Source organism: Chrysemys picta, chromosome 1, assembly GCF_011386835.1.
Source record: "Chrysemys picta bellii isolate R12L10 chromosome 1, ASM1138683v2, whole genome shotgun sequence".
Lineage (NCBI taxonomy): Eukaryota > Metazoa > Chordata > Testudines > Emydidae > Chrysemys > Chrysemys picta.
The window spans coordinates 175,936,226-175,955,220 of record NC_088791.1 but is presented as its reverse complement, the minus strand read 5'-3'; the positions used below and the strand labels follow the sequence as shown (position 1 = coordinate 175,955,220).

General features: G+C 40.4%; 1 protein-coding gene across 3 annotated transcripts in view; it reads right to left on the bottom strand.

The window, feature by feature from the left end:
* Window positions 1–18,995, bottom strand: part of ROBO1 (roundabout guidance receptor 1) — a 1,068,890-nt gene that overhangs the window by 891,694 nt on the left and 158,201 nt on the right. For all 3 annotated transcript variants that reach the window (XM_065575497.1, XM_065575504.1, XM_065575513.1), the window contains one exon: window positions 9,381–9,517. In XM_065575497.1, coding sequence (XP_065431569.1) covers window positions 9,381–9,468 — 88 coding nt within the window. In that variant the 5' untranslated portion in view covers window positions 9,469–9,517. Of the gene's footprint in view, window positions 1–9,380; window positions 9,518–18,995 lie in introns of those variants that run through there.

The following is an 18,995-nucleotide window of genomic DNA, read 5'->3' as shown; positions in this document are numbered from 1 at the left end:
TTTACAATTTTATATAGTATACATATTTTCTTAAATTACACATAACATTTGTGTGTGAAAACACCAAAACTAAAATCTGTTTGAAAACTGTTAAATATTCTAGTAATAAAATTTCAGACACCCAATTTTACAGCATCGATAATAAATTAGCATGTGCACTTGCAAATGAATATCCGAATCCTGACCTTTTGAGAAGCCATAAATGTAAGACTGTGGTGGAGCAGCTGCCCCACACAGGCAGAAGAAGGTTAAAGCAGCTTTGGGGAGGCTGCCCAGAACCCAGCCAATTAGAAGAGGGCTTATTGAGCCAGCCAATAGTGAGAAGACTTAGTGGAGCAGCCGATCAGGGCCAGGATTGCCCATATAATAAGGGCTGCTAAGCAGAACAGAGGCAGACTCTCCCTGGAGACGAAGGGAGGAGGACTGCCTGCCCTGTAGAGGGGTGAGAGAGACCATACCATGGACAGAACAGTGCTGAGCAGAGTCAGGGGAGGAGAGGGAGTTCCAGCCTAACAGTTGCCAGACTGAGGCCCTGATACAAGGGTGGAGAAGGTGCTATGGCTGCAGAGAAGTGCCCCAGGGAAACGGATGGGGAAGTAGGAGGAGGGGCAGTATGTGGCTATACGATCCCTGGGCCAGTAACTGGAGTAGTGCGCGGGTCTGGGTCCACCCCTTTTGCTCCCCCCACTCACCACTGAGGGGACTAGCCAGTGCATGGACTGCAGTTTGCCACTGATGCGAGTGGCTAGACCAGAGACTGCAGTTTACCACCGAGGCAAATGGTGGGACTGAGGGCAGTTAGGCCCCCAGGAAGGCATGGGGGGGAGAGAACCGAATGGGGCACAGCCGGAGGGCCGTGTCCAGAAGAGTACGCTGCAGTCTGGGGAGCAACTTGGGTCCTAGAGGTGGAGACCTGAGTGATGACAGGCGAGACACCACTAGATGAGGGAGCTCTGGTGAAATGAGAGCTAATTCCCAGGATGGCCAGCAGGAGGTGCCATGAGGATGAGTCCCGCCCCATTACAAAGACACTCTCTTGTAAGTGATAAAGTTTGTTCATTTGTGTTTCCAGAAAACAAATAGTTTTTTGGCCTTAACATATTCATCCTTCCAAATAAATGTTAGTTTCTATAGAAAAATCTTCACATTTTTGAGCTGTAACTCTGACTATGGAGAGACCTCAAGACAATGACTAAAATGTGTAACAGCAGAAAAACACTTATTATTTTTAATAGATGCACAACTTCAAACGTCAAAATTGTGTCCACATTATTTGTAAACATTTTATTGTGCACACCCATTGCATTTATCCCACTCTTTGCATTTACCACACAAAGTGAGCATCACTTCAATGTAAAAAGAAAAGCAATAACATTATAAATCTCATTACTCATTTTTTAGGTGAAAATCAGTCTAAAATTACCTCCATATCAATTCTGCAATGCCAACAAGCTAGCTGAAGTAGGATTTAGTTTACACAATTGTGTAAGATTATACCAGGGTACGGCCAGATATTTAGGACCAGATTCTGCTACTCCCATTAAATAGTTTCAAGTAGTCCCATTGATCTGATCTGACTGGGACTGCTCAGGAGGTGAGGGACTACACCACAGGAGTAAAGATGTCAGGATCTGGCCCACAGTGGACCAAACAAAGACAAATCTAGTTAGTTTCAGAAGGGTGTTAGCAGGATTCCTTTCAGATTCTTTTTGTGCATTAACTGTCATTGGTACTGCCTGTTTTGGGGGTTTTGTTTTTGTTTTTAATCTATAGCAATTAAGCCAACACCCCTCCCCCCACTGTACTCTTTCAAGTACAAGACCAGTTTTGAAGAATTGTTAAATCATCTTATATAGGCCTCTGCATTTAAAACAAAGAATGTAAGGTAGGGGCATACAGGATCTGGCAAAGAAGCACCTGGAGCAAGATGTCTGTAAGATCCCTTCCTAATAAAGCAGAGAAATGAAAAGTGACAAAACAAAAGCAACACCATATTTCTTGTAGACAAAAGGGAAGTGTGTTTTCAAGAGCTCTACCTGGAGTCACAATTATAGCAGCTGTACCACCTAACCTCTATCAGTCATAATCTAGAACAGTGCCACTTTCTATTAACCAAGCAATAGAGAAACTAAAATTACTTATACTAGTGTATGTGAGTCACTCAGCTTGCTCCAATGCATTCTGATGACTTAATTAGGTAGATAGTGTAGCACATGTGGTTTTCTAGTCAAGTTCATCACAAAGGCCAGATCATCAAAGCAGAATAGTTGTGTGCTCTACAGCTAGATTAAAAATACGGATTTCTTCATTAAGTGTCTTGAAGCTGACTGTGCTTCCTGGTTTGCTGCCATCTATTCAGACAATTAAATAAAGCCTCATGCTGGAAAACCAAAGCTAATAAAAGAACCGTAAATTGAAGTACAGCTGGCAATCTTTTTATTTATTAAGTCCTCAGTGTACACTGTGACAATCTCTAGAAGGCAAGGCACGTGCTGGGATTTTTTTCTTTAATATTTGTCCTCTTTCAAGGCGTGACATTTCCACTGATAGGATTTGCAAACCTTTGTCATCTGCACAAAAAGGCAAAGAATAAACAAAGGTCACCTCTTAAAGCCAAGAAACATGAAACAATCAACGAACTTTGAAAAAAATGTTCGTGTCAATCAAAAAAGAAAAGTATGATGAGCAGTAAAACTACTCCTGAAAGAATGATCTGGCATGTGTCAGATAAAATTCCAGTTTAAATATATTATTCCAAAGCAGGTGTTAGAGCTACATATTTCTGCCTCTGTCAACAGGGCTGACTAGGAAAAGAGAGAGATCAGTGGGTAGAAGTTTGAGTTCTGGTCAAAGGGGGCGGAGGGAGGGAAAAAGCAGTTTATCCAACAAAATCTACAATGCAGATGTTTAGAATTTGGTGAATGTTAGCTAACCATAGCATAATATACAAGTTTTTATTTTCTAATGGTATGAAATAATCATCTCTTCTGCTCTTCACCACAAAGCCAGCATCACATGAATGATGCAGAATGACATACGATATTTATCTGATGGCACAGTTTGCATTGCATTATGGAAGACTGTAACATTCATAATTTAAACATGAGGAATAAATAATACAGTTCAAATAAATGCAAAATCTTTAAAGATATTTTGTTTAAAATGCTGAGTCATAACCTATCTCTCAATTAAGAAGGAAAACCCCTTTCATGAGAAACCACACTTCTCTGCAGTGAAGACATCATTCACCTATATGCATACAGGAAGTACCTACAACAATTAAAACAGCTTCCTTTGTCAATCTCCTACCCTTGCTCCCCCTCAATTATTCAATCTTCTAAAAAAAAAAAGTTTGTTTTTAGATAAAATTCTCCCTCATAGGTCAAAGCTATATTTGGAAATTTGAAAATAAAATTTTATCGGTCAACTCTGAGCTATTTAAGCATGGAGGGAAAAAAACCCACACACTTTGCCCTTCTATTCTAATCTGGGATGAAATCCTGCCCCACTAAAATCAAAGGCAAAACTCCTTTTGACTTCATTAGGGGCAGGATTTCTCTGACAATTAAATGCTGAATGGTAGAAACTTCAAACTTGAATTGCTTTGTAGGTATTACAGAACCTTAATAAGCTAGCTAAATATGAAGAAAATCAGATCAGTACTTTTAATTTAAAGATGCACTTGATGCATTAAACTACTACCGCCTTTACAAAACACCTTGTAAAGATGTTTGTTAAAATGCTTTAGTTTGGGATTAGGAAGATGTACCTCACTCAAAAGAGTAAAATTCATGGAAAAACAAAAAATTGAATACTTTCCAGGTGGAACTTGGGAACTTGCCAACAGTACAGCCATATTAAGGTTGCCCTTTTGGAGGCCCTTCTCCATATTTAAAAGGACCAGCTAGCAGGAAAGCATGAGGTGAAAGGATCCTAGGAAAGGGTAATTCCCTACTGTGGAAAGGAGGATGGACCATCAACTTTCTGAAAGCCAAGGATCTCGCTGACAGGCACAGTGAGGTTTTCTGAGCTGGTCCTTGGTATCCCATGTATTTGAGCTAGCTATTATCATAGCAAAATAAGATGACATTATGTTGGTAAAATAAAAATCCACATCCATTATGGACATTAGTGGTCTCCTGCTCTTTAGGTTTATCATCCAAATTGCCACAGGGATGCATTTGCTAATACTCATAATAATGATTCTCTACTCCACCACCTAACTTATTCAACTTGTAAGCCTCACATGATGAAGAGTTCCATCTCAAGGAATTCATAAAAGTATATGAAGAGGTCTCAACTAAAGTAGCTTCACTTTGATGCTTCAGCTCTTAACTACACATTGGAGAGAGTCACCAGGACAAGAAGTGTACACAGATACAATGGAGGTAAAGCTATGGTTGAGCCAAGTGGTGGCCATTTCATTTTTAACCTTCCCCTCAAAATAAACTCTTACCTTGAACTATTTCATGCTCAAATCTCAACACTGAGGTAATTTGGAAAGTTTGATCAAAATCTGTTCAGTCATTTTAGAGCCAAGCAAGTGTGAAATAAGTGTAAATTGTTTTATAAAAAGTGACAATGTCAATTTCTATGAAAGAGGTGGATAGAGATCTTCTTATGTCACGGATCCATTTTTCAAGATACCCACATAAGTGTTCTAGGTTAATACAGAGATTACAGAATTGGTTGTCAAAAGGTAATATGCACACATTAGACATAGTATCAGATCCAGATAGCAAAATCACAGATTTGAAAAGGAAGTGACAAGGGAAATCAGCAAACCCTTAAATTGTATTTTTCAATTCACCAGCTCAGAGTCCTGAGGACTAGAAATCAGTAAATATAATGCTACTTTAAAATGCTAGTTTAAAAAGATGAACTATAAACTAATAAGATTAACAATGGCTGTGGGGGAAAATCCTGGAAGCCACTGTAAAGGATATGGTGATAGAAAAGGAGTTTTTTTCAGTTGTTCTAAGTAAAAAAAAAAAAGTTATAGGAAAGAAAGTAAAATGAAAAAGTTCTGCATTGATGATGAACTATGAGTCTCAAAGGTGAACTAAAAGTGCACACCAAATAATTTGCTAAAAGGGATAGAACTGTCTAGTTATTGACATTACTTAATTATGACCATCTCTAATGGGGTCATCTGTTTGATGAAGGATCTGATTTAAGACTGAGATACTGGCTTCAGTCAAGAATATAGGAAGGTTTCTTGAACATTAGAAAAGCGGCTCACACTCACCCCAGTGGGGCACATTTCACAAGGTCATATTTTGTTGTTTTGCCTGACTTCTCCAGAACAAAAGCTATTGTCCAGCCGAAATAATGGATTGGTGTGTCTATTTACATATATAAAGAAAATTCTAAAGCAACAACTACCTTTTTGAGAGTAATGAAAATCAGAATTAATTTTTTTTTCTAAATCTTTCAATTTGCTTAGTTATCATAAGTGTCTGGAGACTTCTACAAAAACTACTCAACCTGCCCTTGGCTTTATTTCCACCCATTTCTTCTACTGCAGGGGGGTGGAGGCAAGGGGATTCCATCTCTCCCTCCTGCCCCTAATAAAAGCCACAGGGAATTCAACTACAAAAATCCACCAGTTACAGGAGCCATTAGAAGCAAGTACCAATCCACAAATTCCTGAGTCTCTATGCTGGATGAAGGTAGGAGAGAATGTCATGGGGAACAGTAGTGGTCTGTGCAACCCCACAGAGCTTAAACCCCACAGAGCAGAAAGTGTTCTGCAGGATCAGAAGGAAAGAAGGAGCACGTCAAGGAACAGGCATTCCCTCCTTCCACAACTCCCTGTGGTAAGGGCTGGATACAAAGCCCAGTGAGGTCAATTGAAGTGTTTCCATTGACTTAACAGGTTTTGGATCCGGCCCTAAATCTGCAGCTTTTTGAACCCCTCTGGACAAAAACAGATAGGAGCATTTAGGCTTAAATTATTAAAATTCTACTACAATAGGAGGGTTTTTTTTGTCCTTTTGAGATCATTTCAGTGGTTTGTTGTAGCTGTCTTGCTAATGTAATATCTGGTAATTTTAAAACATTTCAGTGACTTAACTAATTGTATAATGTGTTTTAGATGTGTTTGTTGTTCTCCTTTGCAATTGTTTTAGTTAATATCTAGTTTTCCTAGATCAATGCACTTACAAATGAACAGGTAAAGTTATCCAATTTTTAAACAAATACAGCACCTAAGAGAGAAAAAAAGATCATATCTTTGTCAAATAATTTTCAAACCCACGTGAAGAGGTGGCATGGCAGAGATACTATATGCCTCAGGAGACAACCAGAATGGAATTGAGAATGTATTTTATATGTGAATTAGAGGTAAGATGTAATGACACAGGATGAAAGGCTCAGCAGCGATTTTAATAAAGGCAGGAGACAGTACTTCCCTGTGGACTCTATATGCAAAGGAGTGAGATTCAACTAGAATATGTGAAAAGATTCAACAAAAAGCAGGAATAAATGTTTCAAAGTTGTGAGATTTCTATTAAAATTCATCTGCATTTTATTGAAGTAGAGAATTCTAACTCCGAGACTAACATTTCTGTGAGTTTATCACATGCCATTACAACAACAAATATCTGGAACAATTTCCTATCTTGTGATATAAAGTACTACACGATAAAGAACTGAAGGGCTCAATTAAAAAAGGTCTTTCCTTTAAAAATAGTTGTACATATTATAAGGCAATTAAAACAATGTGGTTAGCATCTGTCTAAAAGTAATTTCATTGCTCCTGTTATTTTGAAATTGTGGTTTGATTTTTATTTCGATATAATGAATAACCCACTTGATTTTGCAATCTCCAGGGTAATGGCAGTTTTAATTGCTATCCTTTATTATGTGCTTTTTAGCAATCCTCAAAAACCAGCAGTTATCTATGGCTCTAATACTGTTGAAATATGAAGCAGAGTTCCAGAGAAGAATTATTGCTTTTATGCCCCCCTTTTTTAAATGAGGGGGGAAGTTTGTGATTTTGCACCTCTTTCTTCGATCATAAAAAAAAAAAATATCTAAGTAAAAGACCTGAAGCAAAGCAAAATGAATGGGATGAACTACTGGAAGAAAAATCTTGCTTTTTTTTTTTTTTTGATCCTCTGCGATAATTGAAGTTCTGGCCTGCTGCCAGCGAGGCTGCACACACTATGATGTCTGGCCAAGTAAAGTAATCTCTTGGTTCAGATCTGAAGTCTGTGATGAAAATTACAAAGCAGAGACAAAATCAAAATGCCACTTCTGATTTTATGCTAAAACTAATTTGATGGAAAGAGCAACACAATGCGAACAGCCTTTTTAACAGAGTCTAAAGTCTGACTAGATTGAAACCAATGTTAATAGATGGAGATAGGTATTGTGAAAATAAGTTGGGCTTTGCAGATGTTCTTTTTAAACTGGCAGTCTGCTTCTGTCTGACAGGTAAATTGCTCTGAAATGATGTTTGAAGTCTGAGGTCAAACTTTTTAAGACAAGAATTTTAAATTAATATACTTTTACTGGAATCTTTATTCCCTTGCTAGACTATGCAATATGTACTAAACAAAAATAATCTACATTTCTTCATTTCCTCTCCATACACCATATGCACTGTAGGTCAAGAAACTTATAAAGAGATTTTTTTTTTTACTGTTTTTTTTTTCTTCCACTGAGGGATCTACATTGGAGTAGGTTGCTATAGAAATAGTTGTCCAACTGCAACAATCTCAGCAATAATTCAGAATTGAATCATTGGCCTCTTAAATTGAAAATGTAAGAAATAATCATGATACATTGCAAGAACTCTGATTAGCTTACAAGGAGCCAATGTGGTTACTCAGCTCATTTGCTTGTCATTAATATCTAGAAACAGATTATCTAACAAGGAGTTTATTGCCTATATAACCGTGTATGGTGTAAAAATGAACAAAGGGAAACATTGCAGTTTTGTTGTGCTATTATAAATGTTTTTCAGAAGGTGAGGAATTTCTTGAGAGATGTTCCCATTTTTCAGTTTATTTGACTTTGAATCTGGCCCTGTGTGCATTGTGCAGGCACCATAATAATGTATGCCTAATACAGTAATATGAGCAATCATATCCAGGATAGCACTGTCAGAATTAGTGTAATTTAGACAGTAAAGTAAAATTTTAAAAAGCATCACTATCACTTCCTTTTGGGAACTGCTGTTGGTGCCATTACTATTTATAGTAAAGTTCAATGCCATATATTTATTTTATTTATAATGTTGCACATTGAAGAAAGACAGAATATACCAGTAAGAGCAGCTTCTAACAATGTAGAGGGTCTGAATCTCATTTGCTAGATTTTGTTTCATATATGTTGTCCCATCCAAAATTCAAGGCTCATGTGGAGTATTAATCAAGTATGACAGTACAGGATTTACTGAGCTCTCATGAAATAGCATAAACTATATTTCTGTAACTGTGCAAAAGAGTACAGTAGAACCTCAGAGTTACAAACACCAGAGTTATGAACTGATCAATCAACCACACACCTCATTTGGAACCGGAAGTACGCAATCAGGCAGCAGCAGAGACAAAAATAAACAAATAAATAAATAAAAGCAAATGCAGTACAGTACTGTGTTTAAATGTAAACTACTAAAAAATAAAGGGAACGTTTAAAAAATATTTGACAAGAGAAGGAAAATGGTTATGTGCTTGTTTCATTTAAATTAAGATGGTTAAAAGCAGCATTTTTCTTCTGCATAGTAAAGTTTTAAAGCTGTAAAGTCAATATTCAGTTGTAAACTTTTTAAAGAACAATCATAATGTTTTATTCAGAATTACGAACATTTCAGAGTTATGAACAACCTCCATTCCCAAGGATGCTTAACTGTTATATATTCTCTTTGGGAGACTTATGCAGCTATCAGAAGAAAGTGTTTCTAACTTCACTGAAAACAATGGTAACTAGATGGAGTGCAAGCACAGTGCATTTTGGCAATTAACTTATAGTATATATTTGTATTTCAGCTATTTCATATTTTCAGTACTTTGCTATTTCCTTTCTTCAGTGATGTTTTCTATGGATTTAGTATTCTCTTTGATCTTCACGTTCACTTTTGCACTTTGTATTTTTTTTCTTTCTCCACCGCCCCAGCAGTGTTAATCAAAGGAATCCTTTACCAAGCCTCCTTAACCTTCTGGTAACTATATCTTAAGGCCACTCCTTACATATTTTCTTTCATATTCTAGAAGAGCAATTCAGTGCCACGTAGACCCTAGAGTACTCACTAAACTCTGAACTTTAGAAATATAGACATGCACAGAGAAGCATTCATACCAACATAAAATAAATGTTGAAGAACAAAGATGCATATAGCTATTCAGAGTAAATTAAAATATGTAAGTACCTACCTGGAATAATCTGACCGAGTAACTGGTGGGACCTGGACAGGCTGAGTACAGCTACAATGACAAAAAAAGGATAATATTCCCATTTCATGATGTTTCCTTCCTTGCATTACACCAGCTCAGCAGCATTTAAGTGTTATCTGCAACAAAAGTGGAAAGAAGGTGGACTAAGATGACAGTTTATAGTCACTGGCAATTTGGAAGAGCTTTAAAACACTTTTAGCCTAGTACATCCCTGTCAAATTCACTGATTTCAATATAGTTCTTTATTCAAGCACTTTTGATTCTTTGTAATAAATAGTTGGTCGTAAAATACGAACGAACATGAAGCCACATACTACAGCAGACCAGGCACCAACAGTGGCAGATGCATTGAAGGAAGGCACGAGAAACCCCATAATAGACAATGTGTGATTATTTAATGCTGTTGGCTAGCCGAGCTAACGTGTAAACTGTGTATGAGAACTTAAGCACATACATAAAAATCTTTCTGAATTGAGGTTTAAATCAATCCCTGCTCAGGAAAGCACTTAAAACATATGTTTTACTTTAAGCATATACTTAAATCTCTTAAGTAACACACATGCATGACTGCTTTTCTTAGGTAGGGTTTGTTGAATAAGGGCTGTAGGGATCAATCTTGCCAAGGTACTGAGCACTCTGACTGGATTTAGCAAAGCACTTAATTATGAAAAGGCAAAACTCCCACTGGCACACCAGTTCCCACAGCTCCCACATTGCACCTGAGGGGTGACAACCCATCACAAAACAGAAAAAAACACATTCTGTGAAGCCTGTTTGTAGGGAGCAGATCTGTTGAGTAAAATGTGCATATTTTAGTGCCACTTTTTTTTTTTTTTAAACCATAACTACAAGTTCAAGGCTGTTCACAACCCCATCCACTTAAAATTATCTCGCTCAATCAACAATCCTAGTCAATCTTAAACTTGTGTTCTCTCTCCATAGCATTTTTTTCCTACATCTCACACTCACCCTTTTGTGCCCCTTTTCACACCAAGCCCTATTTTTAGGAGGAACTTTTACTTCCTGATCACCAAGTAACACTCCATCATCTCTTTCAAATTCCTTCTTAAAAATGAGGATTTTTTTCAACTGTCCACGGTTGACCAAATCAATTCTGTTTGAATCTTTTATTTCATATATTGTATTATTTCTGAAGTAAGGGTTATGCCCTTTGTGACCAGGGATGCCATGTTTTAGGAATTTTGCAAGTTGTAAAATGTCCACATTTGCTTGATCCTTGTCAATCATTGACTTTAATGGGAGCAGGATGGTGCCCAAATGTAAAATATACAAGTGGAGCTGAAGTAGGCAGGAATATCATGCTCAACCAGTAAGTGGGGCTTGTGATCTCTTAATTATGTTAGTTCTTACTTTTCTAACACTATTGTCAATTCTGCTAGTTACATTCATTTTTTAAACTCAGATTTTTCACTCAAAAACTATACAAACACAAGCCAACAATCATTACAGAGGAAAAAATAACCTTTCTGTAAGTCACTTTTTAAATCTGCAGAGCTATTATTTTCCATTACTAGCCTCAATCCTACCAATATATATTTAATAAATAGTCAAAAAGCCTGAAAAATAGCTAATCCAGTACTGGGAATATTCACTATAATCTTATTTGAGGATATTACCAAAAATTTTGAAAAGAAGTTTTTTTAAAAAAATTATGAATATTTCCAGTTTACCTCTCTCTCTTTCTTACATTTGCTGTACCTGTGCTGCTGCTACCATGACAACCAGCAGTGACAGAAATCCTGTTCCTCCCTCCATCTCCTGCCCTTCCCCACCTATAGCAGAAGTGCTCACTATGGTCCTGCTATCATGACCTCAGGCAATACTCATACTCCTTTCTCTCCTTCTGAGCTGAAAACAAAAACGTTCCTCCACTTCCCTCCCCACCTTCTCCATCACTGCCATGACAGCTAGTCACAGGAGCATGCCTACTCCTCACTCCCTCTCCCACCTGGCTGTACTACCTCCAGCAGAGGCCAATTGGTAATAAACAAGTACAAACATGAAGCCAGCCTCAACTGCATAATGACAGGGACAAGCTACCTGCTTCCCAGTAAAAAAAAGGATTAATTCCAGCTCAACATTTTGACTTGCACAAGTTTTCAGGGAAAGGGTGATGAGGCTGCTTGGGGGAAGAAATGGGTAGACTACTTGCCAAGTAGTGCCCCAAAACAAGTCTCATAGGACTGTGATGAACCCCAGGCTGGGGAGTTTTCATATTTACTTACTGATAGCAGCTGCTTAAAGATAGCGCTTTACAATTATCCACCTTTGTGAAGTGCTCTGGGATTTTTCACAATGAAAGTATATTTATCCCTGTTTTACAGGTTGGCATAGCATTCTTACATGATTTGCTAAATGCCAGTCATTGAATCAAAGACAGAAAAGGGAATTTCTCAAATCCAGGCCTCAAGATTCAGTGCTCTATCCTAACCACTATATAGTGCTATTGTATCGCTATGTAAAACCATTTACAAAGTTGGCTTTCAGTTCCTACAGTTTCCACAATCATGCATCCCACTCTAAATAGGAAAGGTCAGTGCCTCAATCAAATTTGCGGGGGAAAAAGCTCACAGAACATCATTGAGATCAGGGAAGTTCAAGTCAGAGCTTTAAGCCAACCAACTCCTTTGACTTGCACTCTGTGCATTGTGAAAGTATCGGAAGCCCTCGCGTTTTACATTTAGTGATTCTCTTCCTATCTAATTAAATGAATATCCAAATACATAGTATCAGCTACTTAATAATAATGGTAGCCTGCCTTCTGAGCTAAGTATTGCATTTAGGACATCTCTGAAATGAATTTACCTTTAGCATGACCAAAATATGAAATCAATGATGCAGGAAGGGGACTGATACCCACTGGCTATACTATGTCATCAGAATAATTGAATAGCAACAAACATTAAAAAGTAAGCCTAATGGTCCTGACTCCCCTCTTCTTTATACCTGTTAAATTCCATTGTCTTCCATAAAATTACTGCTAATTTACACCAGTGTGAGTGAGAAGAAGTTAGGCCCCATGTGTTATCCACAGGGCATGATGAAGATAAACACTACTTTGTCTACTGCATTATAATCATTAAAGAATCAATGGCAAATTAAACTGCACAAACCCAGAGAGGGAAGAAGCAGTGCAGTAAATGCAGAGGAAAAAAAATAATTTGCACCTTAAGTGTAGTGCTATTTATCCATATGGCTAATGCAGCAAGCAGCTGCAGAGGTAAAGACATCAGGATAAAAACCAAAAATCAATGCTGATTTTACCCTAGTTACTTTTTTCCTTTCTTTATTTTTTTAAATTATTATTGTAGTCTGGCTCAGAGCTAGCAACCAGCCTTTTGAGAGAATAAAATGTATACTTTCACGGCATGCTGAATAGAGAGAGGGCTTCAAAAGATAAGGAAATTAAAGGACTCATAAGATGATATAACCTCTTTTCATAAGAGCTGTGAACTTTGGCAAATAAGCTGCTGCATAATACCATCAACCTTATCTACAGAGATAAGAGCCAGTTTTGACTTAATGCCTATTTTAGCTCCAAGACCCAGATGGTATAAATTGGCATAATTCCACTGAAGTCAATGGGAACTACACCAATTTACACCAGCAGAGTAACTGGCCCTTGAAGTAGCAATTCTTGTGTACTCCACAATGTGGGGGAAAGGGAAGGGAGCAGTGGCCCAGAAACCTCTGTTAATGACTCCCTTAGGATATGTCTACAATCCAATCACAGAGTGTGACATACCCTAGCCAGCTTTAATCTAGGTAGCTCAGGTACCAGAGTAGTGAAGCCATGGCAGCACAGGCTTCAATAAGGGATAGTCACCCAAATAATTATCCAGGTTTCTGGACAGGTTCATGCACCCTATAACTGTCTGGTGTTGCAAACATCCAAATATCGAGCGCCACTTGCTTCTCCACTGTCAGAGCAGCTCTCATTTTGGTGTTGCTGAACTGCAGGGCAGGGGGAAAGCACTGATTCTATGGAGAAGTGATAAAAGTGTCTATATTTATTATAAGGAGAGCTGGTAGCACCACCTATGGTTAAGGTTTCCTGACATTTTCCATTACAAGATCCTTTTTTCAGATCCTTATCACTTTGCCAAACTTTAACACCTGGTAGCTAGACTACATTAAATTAACTTTGAAATTCTCTGACACCAAACCAAAATGTGCAATGCTGTTAAGCATCGAGTACTACACTTGTCTGCTCCATGCTTAAAAGAAAGCAACAGGTTTTCAACACCACCAGTGTTATTTCTTCCATTCTTTTCAAAACTTGTCTACACTACAAAATTAAGTTGACATTATCTAATTCAACCTCAAGACTCCAAATTAAGTTGATCATGCGTGGCCACATCATGCTCATTGTCTCGATGGAGTGTGTCCTCACTAGCAGTGCCTGCATCGATGCACAAAGCAGTGCATCATGGGTAGCTATCCCAAAGTGCAACTTGCCTCAGTGTGTTTTGGGAAGTTTGTGCAATGCCTCATGGGACAAAAACATTGTCGCTGGGGAGAATGGGAACATTGCATCGTCATCCCATGGTGCACTGTGCTCAACGGCAAACAACCCAGTGGTTTTCGCACCTTAAAACTGCTGTGCATACACCATAACCCCAGAAGCATGGAGCCTGCTCAGTTGTGCACTCTTGCTGTGAGCATCTCAAACACCTTGCACCTTCTCCTGTAGTATTTCCAGAGCCGAAGGAGGGTCCGCCACACGGAACATAGCGATGTCCTGCAAGAAGCCCTGCTGCAAGCCATTGAAAAAAACAATTCACAGTTGCTGCTGGCAGTCACAGAGCAGCTGCATTCATTGAGCACCATTTCTGGTCCCATGAAACAAGCACTGACCTGCAAATCGATGTGGTCCCACCAGTATGGGATGACGAGCAGTGGCTACAGAACTTTCGAATGCTTTCCCCTGCCCTGCAGTTCAGCAACACAAAAATGAGAGCTGCTCTGACAGTAGAGAAGTGGCGCGGCGCTCGCTATTTGGACGCTTGCAACACCAGACAGTTACCGGTCAGTGGGGAATCAATTTGGAGTAGGTAAATCAATTGTGGGAGATGCTGTGCTCCAAGTATGCAGGGCCATTAATCGACTTCTGCTACGAAGGGTAGTGATTCTGGGAAATGTGAGGACATAGTAGATGGTTATGCCAAGATGGGGTTTCCTAATTATGGTGAGGAGATAGATGGCATGCATATCCCCATTTTGGCACCATTCCACCTTGCCAAAGAGTACATAAACCAAAAGGGATACTTTTCAATGGTATTGCAAGCACTGGTGGATCACAGGGGGTGTTTCACTAACATCAACGTAGGATGGTTGGGAAAGATTCATGACGTGCACATCTTTAGGAACTCGGGTCTGTTCAAAAAGCTGCAATCCAGGACTTTCTTTCCAGACTGCAAAATGAACATTGAGGACATTGAGATGCCTATAGTTATCCTGGGGGACCCAGTCTACCCCTTGCTTCCATGACTCATAAAGCCATACGCCAGCCGTGTGGACAGCAGTAAGGAATGGTTCAACTGTAGGCTCAGCAAGTGCAGAATGGTGGTTGAATGTGCCTTTGGTTATTTAAAAGGGCGCTGGAGAAGTTTACTAACAAGGTTGGACCTTAGTGAAGAGAACATCCCCATGGTTATAGCTGCCTGCTCTGTGCTCCATAATATCTGTGAAAAAAAGGGGGAAAATTTTCCTTAGGGGTGGGCAGTTGAGACAGATCGCATGGCAGCCATTTTTGAGCAGCCAGACACCAGGGCAATAAGAAGAGCACAGCAAGGGGTACTGCATATCTGCGGGCCTTTGAAAAGCTGTTTCAATAATGAGTCACAGTTATGTGAGCTGCTTGTCTGCAGTGTGCTTTCCCAAACCTTCACCTGCCTTATATCACTGTCCCTGTAAAGCCAACCCCCGACCCAAGCCCACTGCTTCTACTCAATAAAGAACATGTATTTCTCGAATCCATTTACTTTATTTAACAAACATAAGTAAAGAAGAACAGAAAAAAGGTAACCTTGGTGGAAAGGGGTTGTAAAGTTGGAAAGAGAGAAACATTTTCAGCTGTGTAACATAATACTGCATACCAGACCATCAAATGGTGAATGGGCACCTTCTGTTCCTTGTACCCTCCCCCCTGAGTTAAGTGAAATGTATAATGGATTTTCACCCACGCCTCATGGAACACTTGGGGGAGGGTGATTCTGCACCAGGCAATGCTGGCTGGCTGTCCACCAGGGTCTGCAGAGGGACTCTACCCTCCTGATTCTGTTCCTGCAGTTCAACCAGACACCTCAACATGTCTACTTGGTCCCTTATAATCTGAAGTATCTCATCCTGCACCATACGCTCTTGCTCATTGGAAGTTTTCCTGCTCTCCACCTCCATGCCTAACTTCTTGGACAGTGAAATCCTCCACATTCTCAGCTCCGTGGCATCTGTCTCAAAGGCATTCATTATCTCGGTGAACATGTCCTCCCTCATTCTTTTTCTCCTCCTAATCAGTGAAAATCTGCTTTCAGGTGTTGATGACCCCCCGAAGGACAAATTTCCAGCTCTCGGTCATGGGAAAAAATAAAGGAGACATTGTACATGAATAAAATGTTTCCATAGCAAGGCTGTTTTCATAAAGAAAACTGCTTATTACACTAGGTGCAAGCCATAACATAAGCAGAATCCATAACCGTTCCTGGTGCCGTTTTGCTGCTCCAGCCATTGTGAGTATTCCCCCCAACGGGTCATTGGTGACCACACTTTTAATGACGTTTATGGCAGGTTCATGTTGGGAGCAGCTGTTTACGAACGGGGGAGTGGGGGGGGGGAGTTTTCACTTCCAAATTGTGGAATCTCTCATGTGGAGCCCCAGTCCCCTATCAGCCACTTTAAACTACTTGCCGATCCATGCTGAACACAGTAAAGGAACAGCACTTTTAATGAGAACTTCCCCTGTTTCCCCTAGGCGACCCTACGTGATATCAGTCTCCTGAGGGTAACAGAAGCAGAAAGGAAGGAGATGCTGCAAGCATCTGGGTAGAGACCCAGTCCTTATACTGCTATGCTGTGTACCACAATGATGCCAGCAGAATTAATTCAGGAGTTGCATGGGAAAGTGCCCTACCATGGGAAGAAATAAGACTGCCCTGCCCAGAAACCTTCTGCAAAGGATTGCAGAGGGCCTCCATGAAAATTTCCTAGAGATATCCATGGAGGATTCCCAAGCTATCCCAGTCCACATACACAGTCTTTTTCCGGGGGCCACCCTCTGTGTAGCTTGAGTGGCCTCTTGTAAGCAGAGAACCATGGCACCTCACTTTTTCTTCACAGTAAACATGCAATACCACTGAATGTGTGTGCTAGATAAAGTTTAACTGGACTTTCATTGTAATTGTATACTTACCAGAGGTAGGGTGACCAGACAGCAAGTGTGAAAAATCGGGTGGGAGATAATAGGAGTCTATATAAGGAAAAGACCCAAAAATCAGGACTGGTCCCTATAAAATCGGGACATCTGGTCACTCTAACCATAGTGCCTTCCCCGGCATCACGGTCAGCCACCATGATGTTCTGCAACCCACAGGGCTCCAGGGTTAAAAATACTTCCTGGCTCTCGGGGAGAATGGATCCACCGCTCGCCTGTCTCCCATTCTCCTCCTCCTCATCATCCACCATATCGTCCTCCTTGTTATCCCTAGACTCACACACCAGTGAGGTGTCCACGTTGCTTGTGGCGGTGCTGGTAGGGTCACTCCTGAGAATCGCATGCAGCTCGTTTTAGAACCGGCATGTGTGGAGTTCAGCCCCAGAATGACTGTTCACCTTCCTTGCCTTCTGGTATGTATGGCAAAGTTCTCTTATTTTCACACGGCACTGCTGTGTGTCCTTCGTGTAGCCCTTCTCCCCCATTCCACAAGCAATCTTTGCATAGATGTCAGCATTTCTTCTGCTGGATCGGAGCTCTGCCTGCACAGACTCTTTTCCCCACACAGCAGTGAGATCCACCATCTTCTGTGCAGACCAGGCTGAAGCGCGTCTGGGGTGTGTAGTCTCCATGATCAGCTGTGCTCAAGCTGGCATGCTCCCAGTGCTGATCAAACAGGAAATGTGAAATCAAAATTTCCCAGGCCTTAAGCAGGGGAGGGGTTGTTTCCTGTGTACCTGGCTGCAGTGCAGCAGATTTGAGAATGATCTCCACAGCAGTCACAGATGACCACAGTGGGACACCAACTGACAGCCAATTATGTCAAATTACATAATGCTGCATCTGCACTATCTCGCAGTTGACCCATGAAAAATTGAATTAAGCACTACGCCAAGGGATGAAAGTAATTTAAGAGACTTATCAGTACTCAGGGCAGCCAGGGTCCTTCCGCAAGGTGGGCGGGGGCAGCTTAACCAGAAGGGGCAGGGTCTCGGGCAGAAGGGGCGGGGCTGGGGCCAGACTCCCCCAGCCAGCCCTTCAGCACAGCCCAGTGGCGATTTAAAGGGCATGGGGCTCCCAGCCGCTGCTACTGCTACCCCGGGGCTCCGGCGGTGATTTAAAGGGCCCAAGGCTCCACCTGCTGGTGCGGTAGCAGCAGCCAAGAGCCTTGTGCCCTTTAAATTGCCGTCACTGGTACTGTTGGCTGTGTACTGGCTCTTACCGGTACGCTGGACCGGACCAGCTTACTTTCACCTCTGGCTACGCCTCTCACAGTCAACCTTGGAGGCAATTTAGGTCATAGTAAAGGACCCGGTAGTGTAGACACGCACATTAACAGGTCGACTTAAGGTGGCTTCCTTTGGCTTAACTTTTTAGTGTAGACCAAGCCTCAGAAAAGAATTAGCCGAAAAAACTGAAGAAAAGTAAGGCTCCTTTCAGTATGCAATTATTGCATAGTGCAGTTAGAAGGGGATAATAAACAGTATCTTAATCCTGCCACACCAAAGGGTTCCTTCCTCTCATTTCATTTGAAATGAGATTTGTATAAGTAGTAAGAAACTTCTTTTTTCAAGTATCAGAGGGGTAGCCGTGTTTGTTGCTTTTTACAGATCCAGACTAAGAGTCCTGTGGCACCTTACAGACTAACAGATGAATTGGAAGCCTAAGCTTTCGTGGGTGAATACCCACTTCATCAGATGCATGTAATGGAAATTTCCAGAGGCATGCGTCTGACAAAGTAGGTATTCACCCATGAAAGCTTATGCTCCAATACATCTATTAGTCTATAAGGTGCCACAGGACTCTTTGTTGTTCTTTTTTCAAGTGGATAAGGTGTTTTGAGAATGAAGTATCATCTGTTTAAGTGACATAGTTCACAAAGCTATCAGCAGGATTCAAACTTTGTTTTTGGAGAACATGACCCTCACTACAAATATGTAGTTTCATTTCAACGTAAGCCACTGAAAACCTGGAGTCTAATCCTGCTCCAATTTAAGTTAGTTTTCAACTCCCATTAACTGCAATGACAGTAGGATCAGACTTTTAATTTTTGATGAACAGCTCTTATGTACTGGGCTAGATATATATTGTTATGAGCTGGGTAAAACCTTGCAGGTGTCTCTAGCTGAGGATTCAAAAACGGA